At 42.2% G+C, this 13,427-nt stretch overlaps 1 protein-coding gene across 7 annotated transcripts in view; it reads left to right on the top strand.

Moving 5' to 3' along the window:
• Window positions 1-11,641: 11,641 nt before the first annotated feature.
• The window catches only part of ATE1 (arginyltransferase 1), a 156,085-nt gene continuing 154,299 nt past the window's right edge, over window positions 11,642-13,427 (top strand). For 4 of the 7 annotated variants that reach the window (XM_027063270.2, XM_027063271.2, XM_027063268.2 and 1 more), the window contains exon 1: window positions 12,180-12,313. In XM_027063270.2, the coding sequence (XP_026919071.2) occupies window positions 12,208-12,313 (106 nt within the window). In that variant the 5' untranslated portion in view covers window positions 12,180-12,207. Of the gene's footprint in view, window positions 11,798-12,179; window positions 12,314-13,427 lie in introns of those variants that run through there. The other 3 variants (XM_027063273.2, XM_027063274.2, XM_053207345.1) reach the window with 2 other exon arrangements.

Below are 13,427 nucleotides of genomic sequence, written 5' to 3'. Positions count from 1 at the left end.
TTTATGCTTAAAAAAATAAAAGAATTTCAAACAGCAAGTCATGACTATGATTTCTCTTCATGCCAAAACCCTGAACTCAATTTCAATCTGCATTTTAATATTCACCAGATACCCTCTTAATACTGATAAAGTGTCATGTCCCTCGGACGTCAAACTCATGTGATATTAATTCAGCCAAAATTTGTATATGCCTGTGCCCTGACAGCTTTGCGTATTCCACAAGTTCCCCGTATTCACGATGAGCCAGGCTGTGTGTGAATTGCTAAACGCTAATACCTTATTTACCCTCCTGTGGAAACAATACAGCCTCTTTTCTGAGAAAGAAAAATATGCAATCCCCAATATCAGCCTCTTGTTAACTATGGAATCAGCTTAATTAAAACTTCTATAAAGACAACCATGTGGACCTAAAAGTACTCTTCATTTAAGTATTATGTTGTGAATTGTTTCTCTTTCCTGATAAGAGAAACGGGATGAAGACGACCAACCAGGGAGCTAAAGAACCTTTTTGAAACAGCAGATTGGTTTGGAACAAACGGTCAGCACCACTACACTTGGCCCTGACATAAACAAAAGGTAGCCTGAGTTGTGTCTTTCTCTGAGAAATACCAAAAGAAACGGACGTTTTGCTAAGAAGTATTTTATCATATACCTAAATTTTAATCCTTTGTCAAAAATCGTGAAATGTGTTTGAATAGTTATGAGAAGTCCTCGCTGGGGAAGGAGACGATAGTGGTTCCTGACCTGAAATTACTGTTAACCACTTCTCATGACACTGACCTTGAAACAAACTTCAGAGTGTCATCACAGACTAACTTCGAGCATCAGGAACCGCACCCCGCCCACTAACTCTATTTTGCAGGAGTTTGAAAACAGACTCAAATAAAAAATAAAAGTGTCCCTTCTAGTACCTAAACATAACACTGATACTCCAACCACCCTATTCGGTAACGTTATTATTATTCTGCCCATTTTCTATACGAGGAAACATGGCTAAGAGAGTTAACGTGATGTGTTTGAGGCCACACGGTTGCCCAGAGGGGGACTGAAACTTGAACATGGATGTCTACAAGCAAACTTGTGGTCTTAGCACACGCCATGCCACCTGACCTTGGAAAATGGAAGGAGTGGAAACACAGCCCTCACCTTTGTGGAGCTCACAACCCAATGAGGGAGGCAAGAAATGTACACAGGTGCACGTGTATGGTGTAGCAATACAAACGGGATGCATTGGTGTGGAGCAAAAACAGAGCAGGAGGCATTCATATAAGGTGGGACTGAATACAGGGGATCTGGAGGGGAGCATGTTCTGAGTAGAGTGGCAGAAACGTGGGGGATACTCCTGAGACCAACCAAGCAAGAGTGACTGTCAGTGGTTGTTAGAGGAAGTTGCACAGGCAGGATACCACACGTGGGTAGCAGCTAGAGCCGGAATATGGTGTAGAGGAATTACGCTGACTTCCCAAAACAAATAGACAACTATTAAATGTGGTTAATAGGAAAATGATTAAAAAGATGTGGCACCAGAGAAAAGATCCCCAAACCATAGGGCCTAGAAGCAGACAAGTCGAGAATTGGGTTGGGCCAGTAGAGTGGTAAGAACTTGGTTCTAGACCAGCATTGTTCTACAAAAATAGAATGTGAGTCACAACTTTTCTAGGAGCTATGTTAAAAAATAAAAATAAAAAGAGGGGCGCCTGGGTGGCTCAGTTGGTTAAGCATCCTGACTTTGGCTCAGGTCATGATCTCACGGTTTATGAATTCAAGCCCCACACAGAGCTCTCTGCTGTCAGCACAAAAGCCTGCTTCAGATCCTCTGTCCCCCTCTCTCTCTCTCTGCCCCTCCCCTGCTTGTTCTCTCTTTCTCTCTCTCAAAATAAACTTTAAACAATTTTTTTAAAAATAAAAAAAGTAAAAAGAAGCAAGGGATATTAATTTTAGTGATATCCAAAATATCCATGAGATCCAAAATATTATCATCTCAACATGTCAATTAAAAATTTTTTACACTGCTCTTCTGTTTTTCATTAATAAACATTTTTTAAGAGCACCTATAGGTTTACAGAGATATCAATTAAAAATTACTGTCTTCAAGTTGCCCCCGTTATTTATATTTTATATTAGTGTGGTACACTTGGTACAATTGATGAACCAATATTGCCTCATTATTATTGTTAAAGTCCATAGCTTATGCTGAGTTTCACTCTTTGTGTTGTGCATTCCATGGATTTTAACAAATGTATAATGACAGGTGTCATCATCACTGCATCATACAGAATTGGGTCATTGCCCTAAAAATCCCATATGTTCCTAGCTATTTGCTCCCCCACCCCCCCGCACCTTGCACCCTAAACTCCAGCAACTACTGATCTTTGTACTGTCTCATGGTGTTCCCATTTCCAGAATGCTGTAGAGTTGGCATCATACAGTATGGCTTTTTCATGCTGAAAAGGCTGTTTCAGTTTGGCTTATTTCACTTAGCAATATACTTTAAATGTTCCACCATGTCTTTTCATGGCTCAATAGTTCATTTCTTCTTATTGCTAAACAATAGTCCATCATTGGTTCATCCATTCACCTAATCAAGGACATCTTGCTGGCTTCAGGTTTTGACTATTATGAATAAAGCTACTATAAACATTTATGTGCAGGTTTTTGTGTGGATATAAACTCTCAACTCATTTAGTTATATACCAGTGATTACTGGATCATATGGTAAGAGTATGTTTAGTTTTATAAGAAACTGCCAAAGCATTGGGGTGCCCGGATGGCTCAGTTGGTTGGGTGACCGACTTCAGCTCAGGTCATGATCTTGCCGTTTGTGAGTTCGAGCCCCACGTCGGGCTCTGGTGCCGACAGCTCAGAGCCTGGAGCCTACTTCAGATTCTGTGTCTCCCCCTCTATCTACCCCTCTCCTGCTCACGCTCTGTGTCTCTCTGTCTCTCAATAATAAATAAACGTTAAAAAAAAATAAAAAAAAAGAAACTGCCAAAGCATCTTCCAAAGTAGCTGTACATTCTGTGTCCCCACCAGCAATGAATGAAAGTTCCTGTTGCCCCACATCCTTGCTATTATTTAGTGTTGTCAGTGTTATGAATTTTAGCCATTCTAGGAGGTGTGAATGCTATCTTGTTATTATTTTAATTTGCAATTTGCTGACAACGTATGATGCTGAGAGTCTTATGAGCTTATTTGCCATCTGTTTATCTTTGGGAGGTATCTGTTCAGATCTTTTGCCCATTTTTTATTCGGTTGTTTGTTTTCTTGCTGAGAATTTTAAAATTGTGTGTGTGTGTGTGTGTGTGTGTGTGTGTGTGTGTGTGTGTGTGTGTTTTAAATCCCAGTCTTTTGGCAGAGACTATGATTTTCTCCCAGTCCATGGCTTGTCTTTTCATTCTTTTACCAGTGTCTTTTGCTGAGTACAAGTTTTTAATTTTAATTAAGTGCAACTTAATTTTTTTCATGGGCCATGTTTTAGGGTCCTATCTAAAGAGTCATCATTAAAACCAAGGTTGCCTTGATTTTCTCCTATGTTATTTTCTAGGGGTTTTTAGTTTCATGTTTTACATTTAGGCTTATGATCCATTTTGAGTTAATTTTTGTTGAAAGCATAAGGTCTGTGTCTAGATTATTTATTTTTGCATGTGGATGCCCAGTTCCAGCACCATTTGTTGAAAAGACTATCATTTCTTCATGGAGTTGCCTTTGCTCCTTTGTCAAAGATCAGTTAATGGTATTTGTGTGTGGGTCTATTTCTGGGCTTTCTACTCTGATTGATTTGTGTGTTCTTTCACCAATATCACACTGTCTTGATTACTGTAGCTTTATAATAAATCTTAAGTCTGGTAGAGTCAGCTCTCTGATTTTGTTTTCTCCTTTAACATTATTTGGGTTATTTTAAGTGTTTTGCCTCTCCATATGAATTTTGGAGTCAGATGGTTGATATCCTCAAAATAACTTCCTGGGGCTTTTGTTGAGATTACATTGAACCTAAAGATCGAGTTGGGAAGAAACGACATCTTAACAATATTCATTTTCCTGTCAATGAACATGGATCATCTCTCTGTTTACTTAGATCTTGGATTTGTTCTGACGTTTTGTAATTTTCCTCTTATAGATCTTACACATATTTTGTTAGATTTATACCTTTTTTTTGGTGGTGCTAATATAAATGGTGTTGTGTATTTATTTTTTATTTTATTTTAAAGAGAGAGAGAGAGAGCGTGAGACAGCATATGAGCTGCTGAGAGGGGCAGAGGGAGAGAGACAGAGAATCTCAACTAGGCTTCACACTCAGCATGAAGCCCAACCCAAGGCTCAATCTCATGATCCTGGAATTGTGACCTGAGCTGAAATCAAGAGTCGGATGATCAAATGACTGAGTGACCCAGGCACTCTTTTTTAAAATTAATTAATCACTCAATTAATTTATTTATTTTATGGTGTTGTGTTTTTAATTTCAAATTCCAATTATTCCTTTCCGGTATGTAGAAAAGAGATTGGTTCTTACATATTAATCCTGAATCCTGCAACCTTACTATAATTGGTTGTTAGTTCCAGGGGATTTTTATTGTTGTTGATTCGTTGGAATTTTCCATTTGGCCAATCATGTCATCTGTGCACAAAGGCAGTTTTATTCCTTTCTTCCCAATCTGTACCTTTTATTCCTTTCTTTGTTTATTGCATTAGCTAGGACTTCCAGCATAATGTTGAAGAGCTGTAGTGAGTGGGGATATCCTTACCTTATTCCTGATCTTATTGAGAAACCATCTAGTTTTTCACCATTGAATATGAAATATAAAAATATTAAATATAGTTGTATGGGTTTTTTTTGTAGATGTTCTTCTTCAAGTTGAAGAAGTTTCTCTTTATTCCTAGTGCTGAGAATTTTTAACATGAATAAATGTTGAGTTTTGTCAGATACCTTTTCTGCATCTATTGATATGATATGATTTTGTTTAACATGTTAATGACATGGATTACATTGTTTTTGAAAGGTATGAGTGTATAATTCTCTATATAGTTGAATTTGATTTACTAACATTTTGTTGAGGATTTTCACATGTATGTTCATTAGAGACATGGTCTGTAGTTTTCTTGTAATGTCTTTGTCTCATTTTGTTATTAAGATAATGCTGGCCTCATAGAATGAATTAATAAATGCTGGCCTCATAAAATGAATTGCTTCTATTTTCTGGAAGAGACTATGGAGAGGTGATATAATTTCTTCCTTAAATGTTTTGTAGAATTCACCAGTGAACCCAACCCAACCCTGGGGTTTTCTGTTTTCAAAGGTTTTTAATTAGTATTCCATTACTTTTGCTATAGGCCTAATCAGATTATCTATTTATTTTTGTGTGAGATTTGGTAGATTGCACCTTTCAAAGAATTGATTCATTTCCTTTAGGTTATCATATGTATGGACATAGAGTTGTTCAGAATATTCCTTTGTTAATACTTTTAATGTCCATGGGATAAGTAGTGATGGTCCTTCTTTCATTTCTGATATTGGTAATTTGTATTCTCATTTTGTCTGTCTTACTAGAGGTGTGTCAATTTTACCAACGTTTTAAAAGAACTAGTTTTTGGTTTTGTTGAAATTTCTCTATTGATTTCTTGTATTTTCATTTACTTTTGCTTTTTGTTTTTCTGCTTATTTTGGATTTGTCTCTCTTTTTCTAGTTTCCTGAGATAGCTTAGATTTTTTTCTAGTATATATATCCAATGTTATAAATATCCTCTAAGCACTGCTTCTGCTCTCACAAACCTAGTAAGTTGTACAGTTGATTCTTGAATAATACACACCCACTTATTTGTGGATTTTGAGAAATATGTACTGTAAATGTATTTTCTCTTCTTTATGACTTTCTTAATAACATCTTTAGCTTACTTCATTTGTAAGAATATAGTAAATAATACATATAACACAAAAAATACGTGCTAATCAGCTGCTTAGGTTACTGATAAGGCTTCTGGTCAAGAGTAGGCTATTAGTAGCTATGTTTTTGGGAAGTCAAAATTTACATGTGGATTGTTGACTATGTGGGGTTTGGCACCCCTAACCCCAGCATTGTTCAAGGGTCATTTGTATTTTCATTTGGTTCAAAATATTTCTAAATTTCTTTTCAAACTTCTTTGACCCAAGTGTTGTTTAGAAGCGTGTTGTTTAATCTTTGAATATTTTGGAATTCGCCAACTACTTTTCTGTTGTTGAGTTCTACCTTAATTCCACTTTGGTCTGAAAGCATACTTTGTATGATTTCTATTCTTTGAAATTTGTGGCACAGCAGGTAGTCTATTTTGGTGACTGTTCCTTGTGAGCTTGAGTGTGTATTCTGCTGCTGTTGGATTAAGTATTCTATAGATGTCAGTTAGATCCAGTTGATTGATGGAGTTGTTGAGTTCAATCATGTCCTTATTGATCTTCTGCTTGTTGGATCTGTCAGTTACTGATATAGGGTGCTGAAGTCTCTATCATAGTGGATTCATCTAGTTCTTGCAATTCTGTTTTTACTTCACATAGTTTGCCCCTCTGTGCTAATTGTATACATGTTAAAAATTGTCTTCTTGGAGAATTGCCCAGTTTATCATTATGTAATGGTCCTCTTTATCCCTGACTTTCCTTGCTCTGAAATTTACTTTGCTGAAATTAATGTAGCTACTCCAGTTTTTGACTAGTGTTAACAATAGTATATCTTTATTCATCCCTTTACTTTTAATCTATCTTTGCTTTCACATTTCAAGTGTTTTTTTCGGTAGATAACATATAGTTGGGTCTTATTTTTTTTATCCAGTCTGACAGTCTGTCTTTTAACTGGTGTATTTAGACCATTGACATTTAAAGTAATTATTGATACAACTGGATTAATATCTACTATATTTGTTATTGTTTTCTATTCATTGCTCTTGTTCTTGGTTTCTTTGTTTCTTTGTTTCTTTCTGTCTTTTTCTTTCTGTCCTCCAGTCTTTTCCTGCCTTCTCTGGTTTAAATTATGCATTTCATGATTCTATGTTTTTCTCCTCTCTCAGCATAGCACTTTTTTTTTCTTTTCTAAGTGGTTGTCCTTGAATTTGCATTATACACTTACAACTAATCCAACTTCTCTTTCAAAGAATACTACACCACTTCACAGGCAGTGCAAGTACCTTATACGAGTATTTCCAATTCCTCCCTCCCATCCATTCTAACATTGCTGTCACTCACTCAACTTACCCATAAACTTGTAAAATTACCCTATACAAGTTATTATTATTTTGAACTGCCTATTATCTGTTAGAGCAATTAAATTAAAAAATTTTTTTAATGTTTATTTATTTTTGAGAGAGTGACAGAATGCAAGAAGGGGAGGGGCAGAGAGAGAGGGAGACACAGAATCAGAGGCAGGCTCCAGGCTCTGAGCTATCAGCACAGAGCCTGACGCGGGCCTTGAACCCACAAACCGTGAGATCATGACCTATGCTGAAGTCAGATGCTCAACCAACAGAGCCACCCAGCAGCCCACAAGCAATTAAATTTTTAAAAATGAAACATTTGATTTTATCTCCATTTATTCCTTCTCCAAATGCTTTTTTTATGTGGATTTGTTTCTGAATTATTTTCCTTAAGAATCTTCTTTAACATTTCTTGCCAATCAGGTTTACTGGTGACAGACACCCTCCATTTTTGTTTGAGGAGCCTTTACAGGAATACTTCATTTTATTACACTTCACCTTACTGTGCTTTGCAGATACTGTGTTTTACCAACGGGAAGATTTGTGGCAATCCTGCATCGTGCAAATTTGTTGGCAATACTTTTCCAATGATATTTTCTCACTTCATGTCTGTGTGTCACATTTTGGTAAATCTTGTGGTGTTTCAAATTTTTCATTATGATACTTATTATGGTGGTCCATGATCAGTGATTATGACTGGCTGAGAGCTCAGATGATGGTTAGCATTTTTAGTAATAAAGTATTTTAAATTAGTGTACTTTTTTTAGACATGATGCCATTGCACTTTAACTTTTACGTGCCAAAACATCCATTTGGCTTGCTTTATCATGGTACTTGCTTTACTGCAGTGGTCTGGAACTGAACCACAGCATCTCCAAGGTATGCCTGTACTTCTATTTCACTTTTGCAAAATAATTTCACTGCGCATAGAACTGTAGGTTGGCGTTTCCCCCCCACCCCAACACTTTAAGTGTTTCACTTCCCTCTCTTATTACATGCTTTCTAAAGAAAAGTCTGATGTAAATCTTATTTTGCTCTTCTATTAGCAAGGGTTTTCTTTCCTCTGGCTTTTTCAAGAGTTTTGTTGGTCTTTGATTTTCTGCATTAAAATAAATTTTTTTTAGTGTTTATTTATTTTTGAGAGTGAGAGAGAGACAGAGTGTGGGTGGGGGAGGGGCAGAGAGGGAGGGAGACACAGAATCCAAAGCAGGCTCTAGGCTTCAAGCTGTCAGCACGGAGCCCAATAGGGGGCTTGAACTCACAAACTGCGACATCATGACCTGAGCTGAAGTCAGATGCTTAACTGACTGAGCCAGTCAGGTGCTCCTTCTTTTTTCAAGTTTATTTTTGAGACAGAGAGTCTAGCACAAGAGGGGGAAGGGCAGAGAGAGAGGGAGACAGAATCCGAAGCAGGCTCCAGGCTCAGCTGTCCGCATAGAGCCTGATGCGGGGCATGAACTCCTGAACGGTGAGATCATGACCTGAAGTCAAAGTAAGACGCTTAACTGACTGAGCCACCCAGGTGCCCCTCCCCCAACCCTATTCTAAACACACTTTCTTTTATTAATTTTCACACTACCAAATTGGAGAGTACATGTCTGTACAGTGGAGGGAAATGTCCAGTCTGAGGCCTCTTGACAGTGAGTGGCCCACAGAGGAAAGCATCTTCTAGGTGGCTACCATGCCAGCACCTGAGACCCCTGGTGTTCCTAGCCACCTCCTCCTAGAGTGCCCCTCTTCTCTGCCTCGGGTTATCTGTATTTTACTCTTTTTTCCCTGACTTTACTTAGGCCCCATCAACTCACTTTTTTCAGAAGAAAGAGGAATGTGTTCCACAATTCAAGAAACATGAATTGGGCCTAGCCCATGCAGATTCCTTGACCTCATCAGGGCCTCCCTCTTCCACTCTGCAGGCTCACTTGGTGACATAAAAAAAAAATTAATGGGCTCACAGCTAGTGTTGCCAGCATTTCATTCCATTAAACAAGAAAATTAAAAGACAACTACCTATTGCAATTTCATACGTAAGGGAACATTCCAATAATGTCTTCTTCCCATGTCTCCCCACAAAAAGGGGGAGCTGGGGGCACCTGGGTGGCTCAGTTGGTTAAGCATCCAACTCTTGATTTCAGCTCAGGTCATGATCTCATGATTCATGAGATCAAGCCCCTTGTTGGGCTCTGCGTTGTCATCATGGAGCCTGCTTGGGATTCTCTCCCCTCCCCCGCCCTCCGCTCCTCTCTCACTCACTGGTGCTCTTTCTCTCTCTCAAAATAAATAAACATTAAAAAAAGGGGGGGGGGGACTGAAGCTGAAGTTATTTTTCTCACTTGGGCCTGGAAGATGAAAACTCATTTTCTCTTTCAGCAAAATAAAGACATCTAGGAACCACTGCCCTAGAGTCTTTGTTGATCTCTTTTTCACAATTTTATTTTTATTACCTTCCTCTCTCTGTTGCGGAAGGTCATCGAAAAGACATCGAAAACCCAGAATTGCTTCAGGTTCTGTGTCTCCCTCTCTCTTGGCCCCTCCCCTGATTGCGATCTCTCTCACTCTCAGAGGTAAACATTAAAATAAAGTGAAATTATGAAGCTTGGAGAAACAGGTAAACTTTGAAGGTCAGTTTCCACATTCTTGAACCCAACGTCTACTGTGCTGGATACACACTTGCTTAAGGTGAAGATGTTTCTTGGTAGCCCAGTGACCTACTACATTACTAAGCATCACTTGTGCCTACACAATGGGAAAAAACCCAAGGGATAGCGGTGTAGCATATAGGAGGTTCTTAGGGCCCCTCTGGGTTTCTCCAGTTCCTCCAACTCCTTGAACTTGAAGGTCCCTTGCTACCTATCAGCATCCATTAAGACAGACCTCATTCATTTTGTCTCTTACGGCATATTTGGCTCTATTCACGGGCCTTTCCCAGCCGGGCTCTCATTTTGAAGTAAAGTCCTGTGGACAAAACAGAGAGCAGAATGCCATGCTCAGACAGAGAGCAGGAAGCCAGGAGGCTTCCTGCTTTTCTTATAGCCCTCTACCAATTGACTTCTGTCCCTTTGTCCCAACCTCATCCCAAGCAGGGAATGCCAGCCTCGAGCCACAATGCCAATGTCCTAGGTATATGTGATAACTCATTTAATCCTTCCAGTAACTTCACAACATAGGAAATGAAGACCAGGGTAAATAACCTCTCAAGATTATACAACTAGTAACAGACATAAGAGGGTATACGTGGAGGGCAGGGACAGACCAAAGGAAGAGGTAGGCCATTCCAGGTTGGTAGGTGGCAGTTTTAATAAGTAAAGGGAACTTACATATGAGGCTTGCTTGGGCAGCAGCAGGAAGAATGGATCCACACACCCACCTACCATATCTAAAAAGTCTGTATAGAGAGAGGCCTTAATTGGGTTCAGCCAAGAATACTGTGCAGGTGTTCTCATCATTATCTCAAGGCTATAACCTGGAAGCAGCCCCTGGAAGTGTGAAAGGCAAGTGGGAACCAAGGAGGAGAACAGGTGAGGCACCTCCAATCACCTGGGTCCAGCTCACAGGTCAAGAACCGGGAGATCACGACCTGAATGCAAGTTGGCCGCTTAAGCCCTACTGATACACCCAGGTGCCCCACGATTTCACTTTTCAAAACACTACAAAAAGATAATGTTTTATTGTTGACTAGGAAAACTGTACAGACAGGCTTAAATTATCTGTGCACATAAATATTAAGGAAAATTACCTTGTTGGAGGTACTCATTTTTATACTTTGCCCCAGACTGTTATAGCATCCTCTTAAAATAGGGGTTGCAAATTGGAAGTCCACGGGCTGAATTCAATCTACTTAAATGTTTTGGTTGCCCTGCACAGTTAAGAAAAACTTTTAAAATAATACCTAAAAAAATCTAGATTTGTCAGTTTCTCTTTAAAAGTTATAGGCAATGGGCTGATAGCAGCACAAGGCACATACTGGCTCTGGCAGTTGTTTGCTTTAAAAACATTAAGTGTCTTCAATTCACCCACGACAACTATTCACAGAACACCTGCGAGTATACTTGTTCCATTTTGGCACTTAAGTGAGTACGTGCTCGTTTGGAAGCTGGAGTTGGCTACTCATATGGTGGTCAGGGCGGCCCGAGACGGTAACTTTTAAACTGAGACCTGCAGGAAATGACTGAGTCACAACCTCCGGCCCTCAGTTTCCCCATCTGTAAAACGGAGCTGAAGATGCGCGGTTGTAGGAATGCTTGGCGAGGAATTATGCAAAGATCCGGCCCTAAGTCGGGGCTCGAGGGGCACGACTACCACTTTCGCTAACATCTCCGGAGGCCCCGGCCCCAACACGGACCGGGACCCCGAGGAGGCGTTAGGGGCGCGGGTCGGGGCGCTGGGACGCAACCGCCAGACCTCGTCCTCCACTCCTCCCCGCCGCGGGCCCCCGCGCTCCGCCGAGGTCGGCCCCGGGGCGCCGAGAGGCGTGGCCGGCCTCGGCGGACCCTGGAGGCGGCCATGGCCTCGGTGGTGGAGTACAAGGGGCTCAAGGCGGGCTACCACTGCGGCTACTGCGACTCCGAGGAGGGCAAGGTGTCCTGCGGTGAGTGTCCCCACGGACGGGGCTGGCGTGGCCGCCTGGCGTCCAATCCCCGCACCGCCCGCCGCGCCCCGCGCCAGTCCCCGGCCCGGGAGCGCACAGGCCCGGCGCCCCAATTCCCGCGTCCCTCTCCCACTCGTTTCTTCCCAGACTGTTTCCCTTCGCGCTCCTCTCTCCTCCTCACCCTCACCGAAGATGGCGGTCCAGGTCGGAGAAGGAACGGAAATAGCGGACGGCTGCCCTCGGTCAAGATGGCGCGGGCGGCGTCAGCGTGCGGGGTTCCCGGGGAGCCTGGCCTGCGGGCGCCCGAGCAGCTTCGCGCGCGCCTCGGGGACTCCCGAGCGGCGCGCGGCATTGTGGGGTGGCGGCGGCGGGGCTGGGTCGAGCGGCGTCGCGCTTGGAGGGCCGGGGCCATGGCTTCCTGGGCAGCTCTTTCGCCCAGCATCGTGGAGTATTTCGAGGGCGAGGACTCCTACCGCTGCGGCTATTGCAAGAATGAGTCGGGCAGTCGCTCCAACGGTGAGCGGGCCGGCGGGTGGGGGAGGGCGTCGCGGCCTCGGGTTTCCGCGGCCGGCCGGCGGCCTCGGGGGTGGAGGGTCTCGGCGCTCTCGGCCCCCAGGGACGCGCGGCGGCGGGAGCCTCCGGCCAGATCCTGTCTCGAGGAGGGTGTTGCGGAACGCTGCTCGCCGGGGAGGGCCGTAGCTGTCACAATTAAAAACGAATCTCCGCTCTGATTCATCAGGGAAGCATCTGGGTGCTTAGCCTTCACACAGGTGGTCGGAAGTGCGGGATGATGATGGTCTCGCCGCAGTCCAAAGTGTGGAAACTGGTGTCCGTCATCCACCAGTAGGACAGGGTTAAATATGTGACAGCAAGCAAGCCGTGCCGGGGAGCATTGCCGAGTGGTCAGTTCCGCCGGGGCGGGCCTCTAAGTGCTGATGCTGCTGTGGGATCATCCCCGGTTTGAAGTGCAGAATGCGGCGTGTCGGGTGGGCTGTTTGTGTACAGGGAGACGTGTGTGCATACGTGGGCGGGGGCATCTGGATAAAATGCGTCTGGAGACGCCGGTTACGGACCGTAGACGCTGCTGGCAAGGGAGCCTGTTTGTGTTAATGCGTTTGAAAATTTTACCAGGTGCTTGTTCATATGCCTTATCGTTCCTCCACCCACCCCCAGAACAGCAAAGCCAGCTCACAGTTTTGTTTTGTTTTTCTTTTTCCCCCATCATGGTTCAGGTTTCTTCCGGAAGATTTGTTTGTAAACAAAAACAATATGTTTATATTACCTGCTGTGTCGTGCATTGGCAAACATAGGATCTTTTATTTTAAGAACTAGTGCGTCATGGTGGGAAATGGGATAGCTATGAAGATATACATTTAGGTAGTTTCCGTTAAAAATATGTATAAATGTCCTACAGCAGGGCAATGATGTGGACGATTATGGTGTGTCCGTTTACTCATTAGTTGAAATTGTTCATTAGATGCTTGTGGGTAAGAGGAAGTAGAATGTAATATAATGCAATCATTTGGAGTGATGGTTATGAAGAGCTAAGCAGAAAAATGTTTAGAACGTAGGGTTAGACGGAGAAAAACAGGATGCAAATGACATGTGTGACAGGAACTCTGGGAGGATG

The sequence above is a fragment of the Acinonyx jubatus genome, chromosome D2, assembly GCF_027475565.1.
Source record: "Acinonyx jubatus isolate Ajub_Pintada_27869175 chromosome D2, VMU_Ajub_asm_v1.0, whole genome shotgun sequence".
Lineage (NCBI taxonomy): Eukaryota > Metazoa > Chordata > Mammalia > Carnivora > Felidae > Acinonyx > Acinonyx jubatus.
This window is presented reverse-complemented; position numbering and strand designations above follow the sequence as displayed.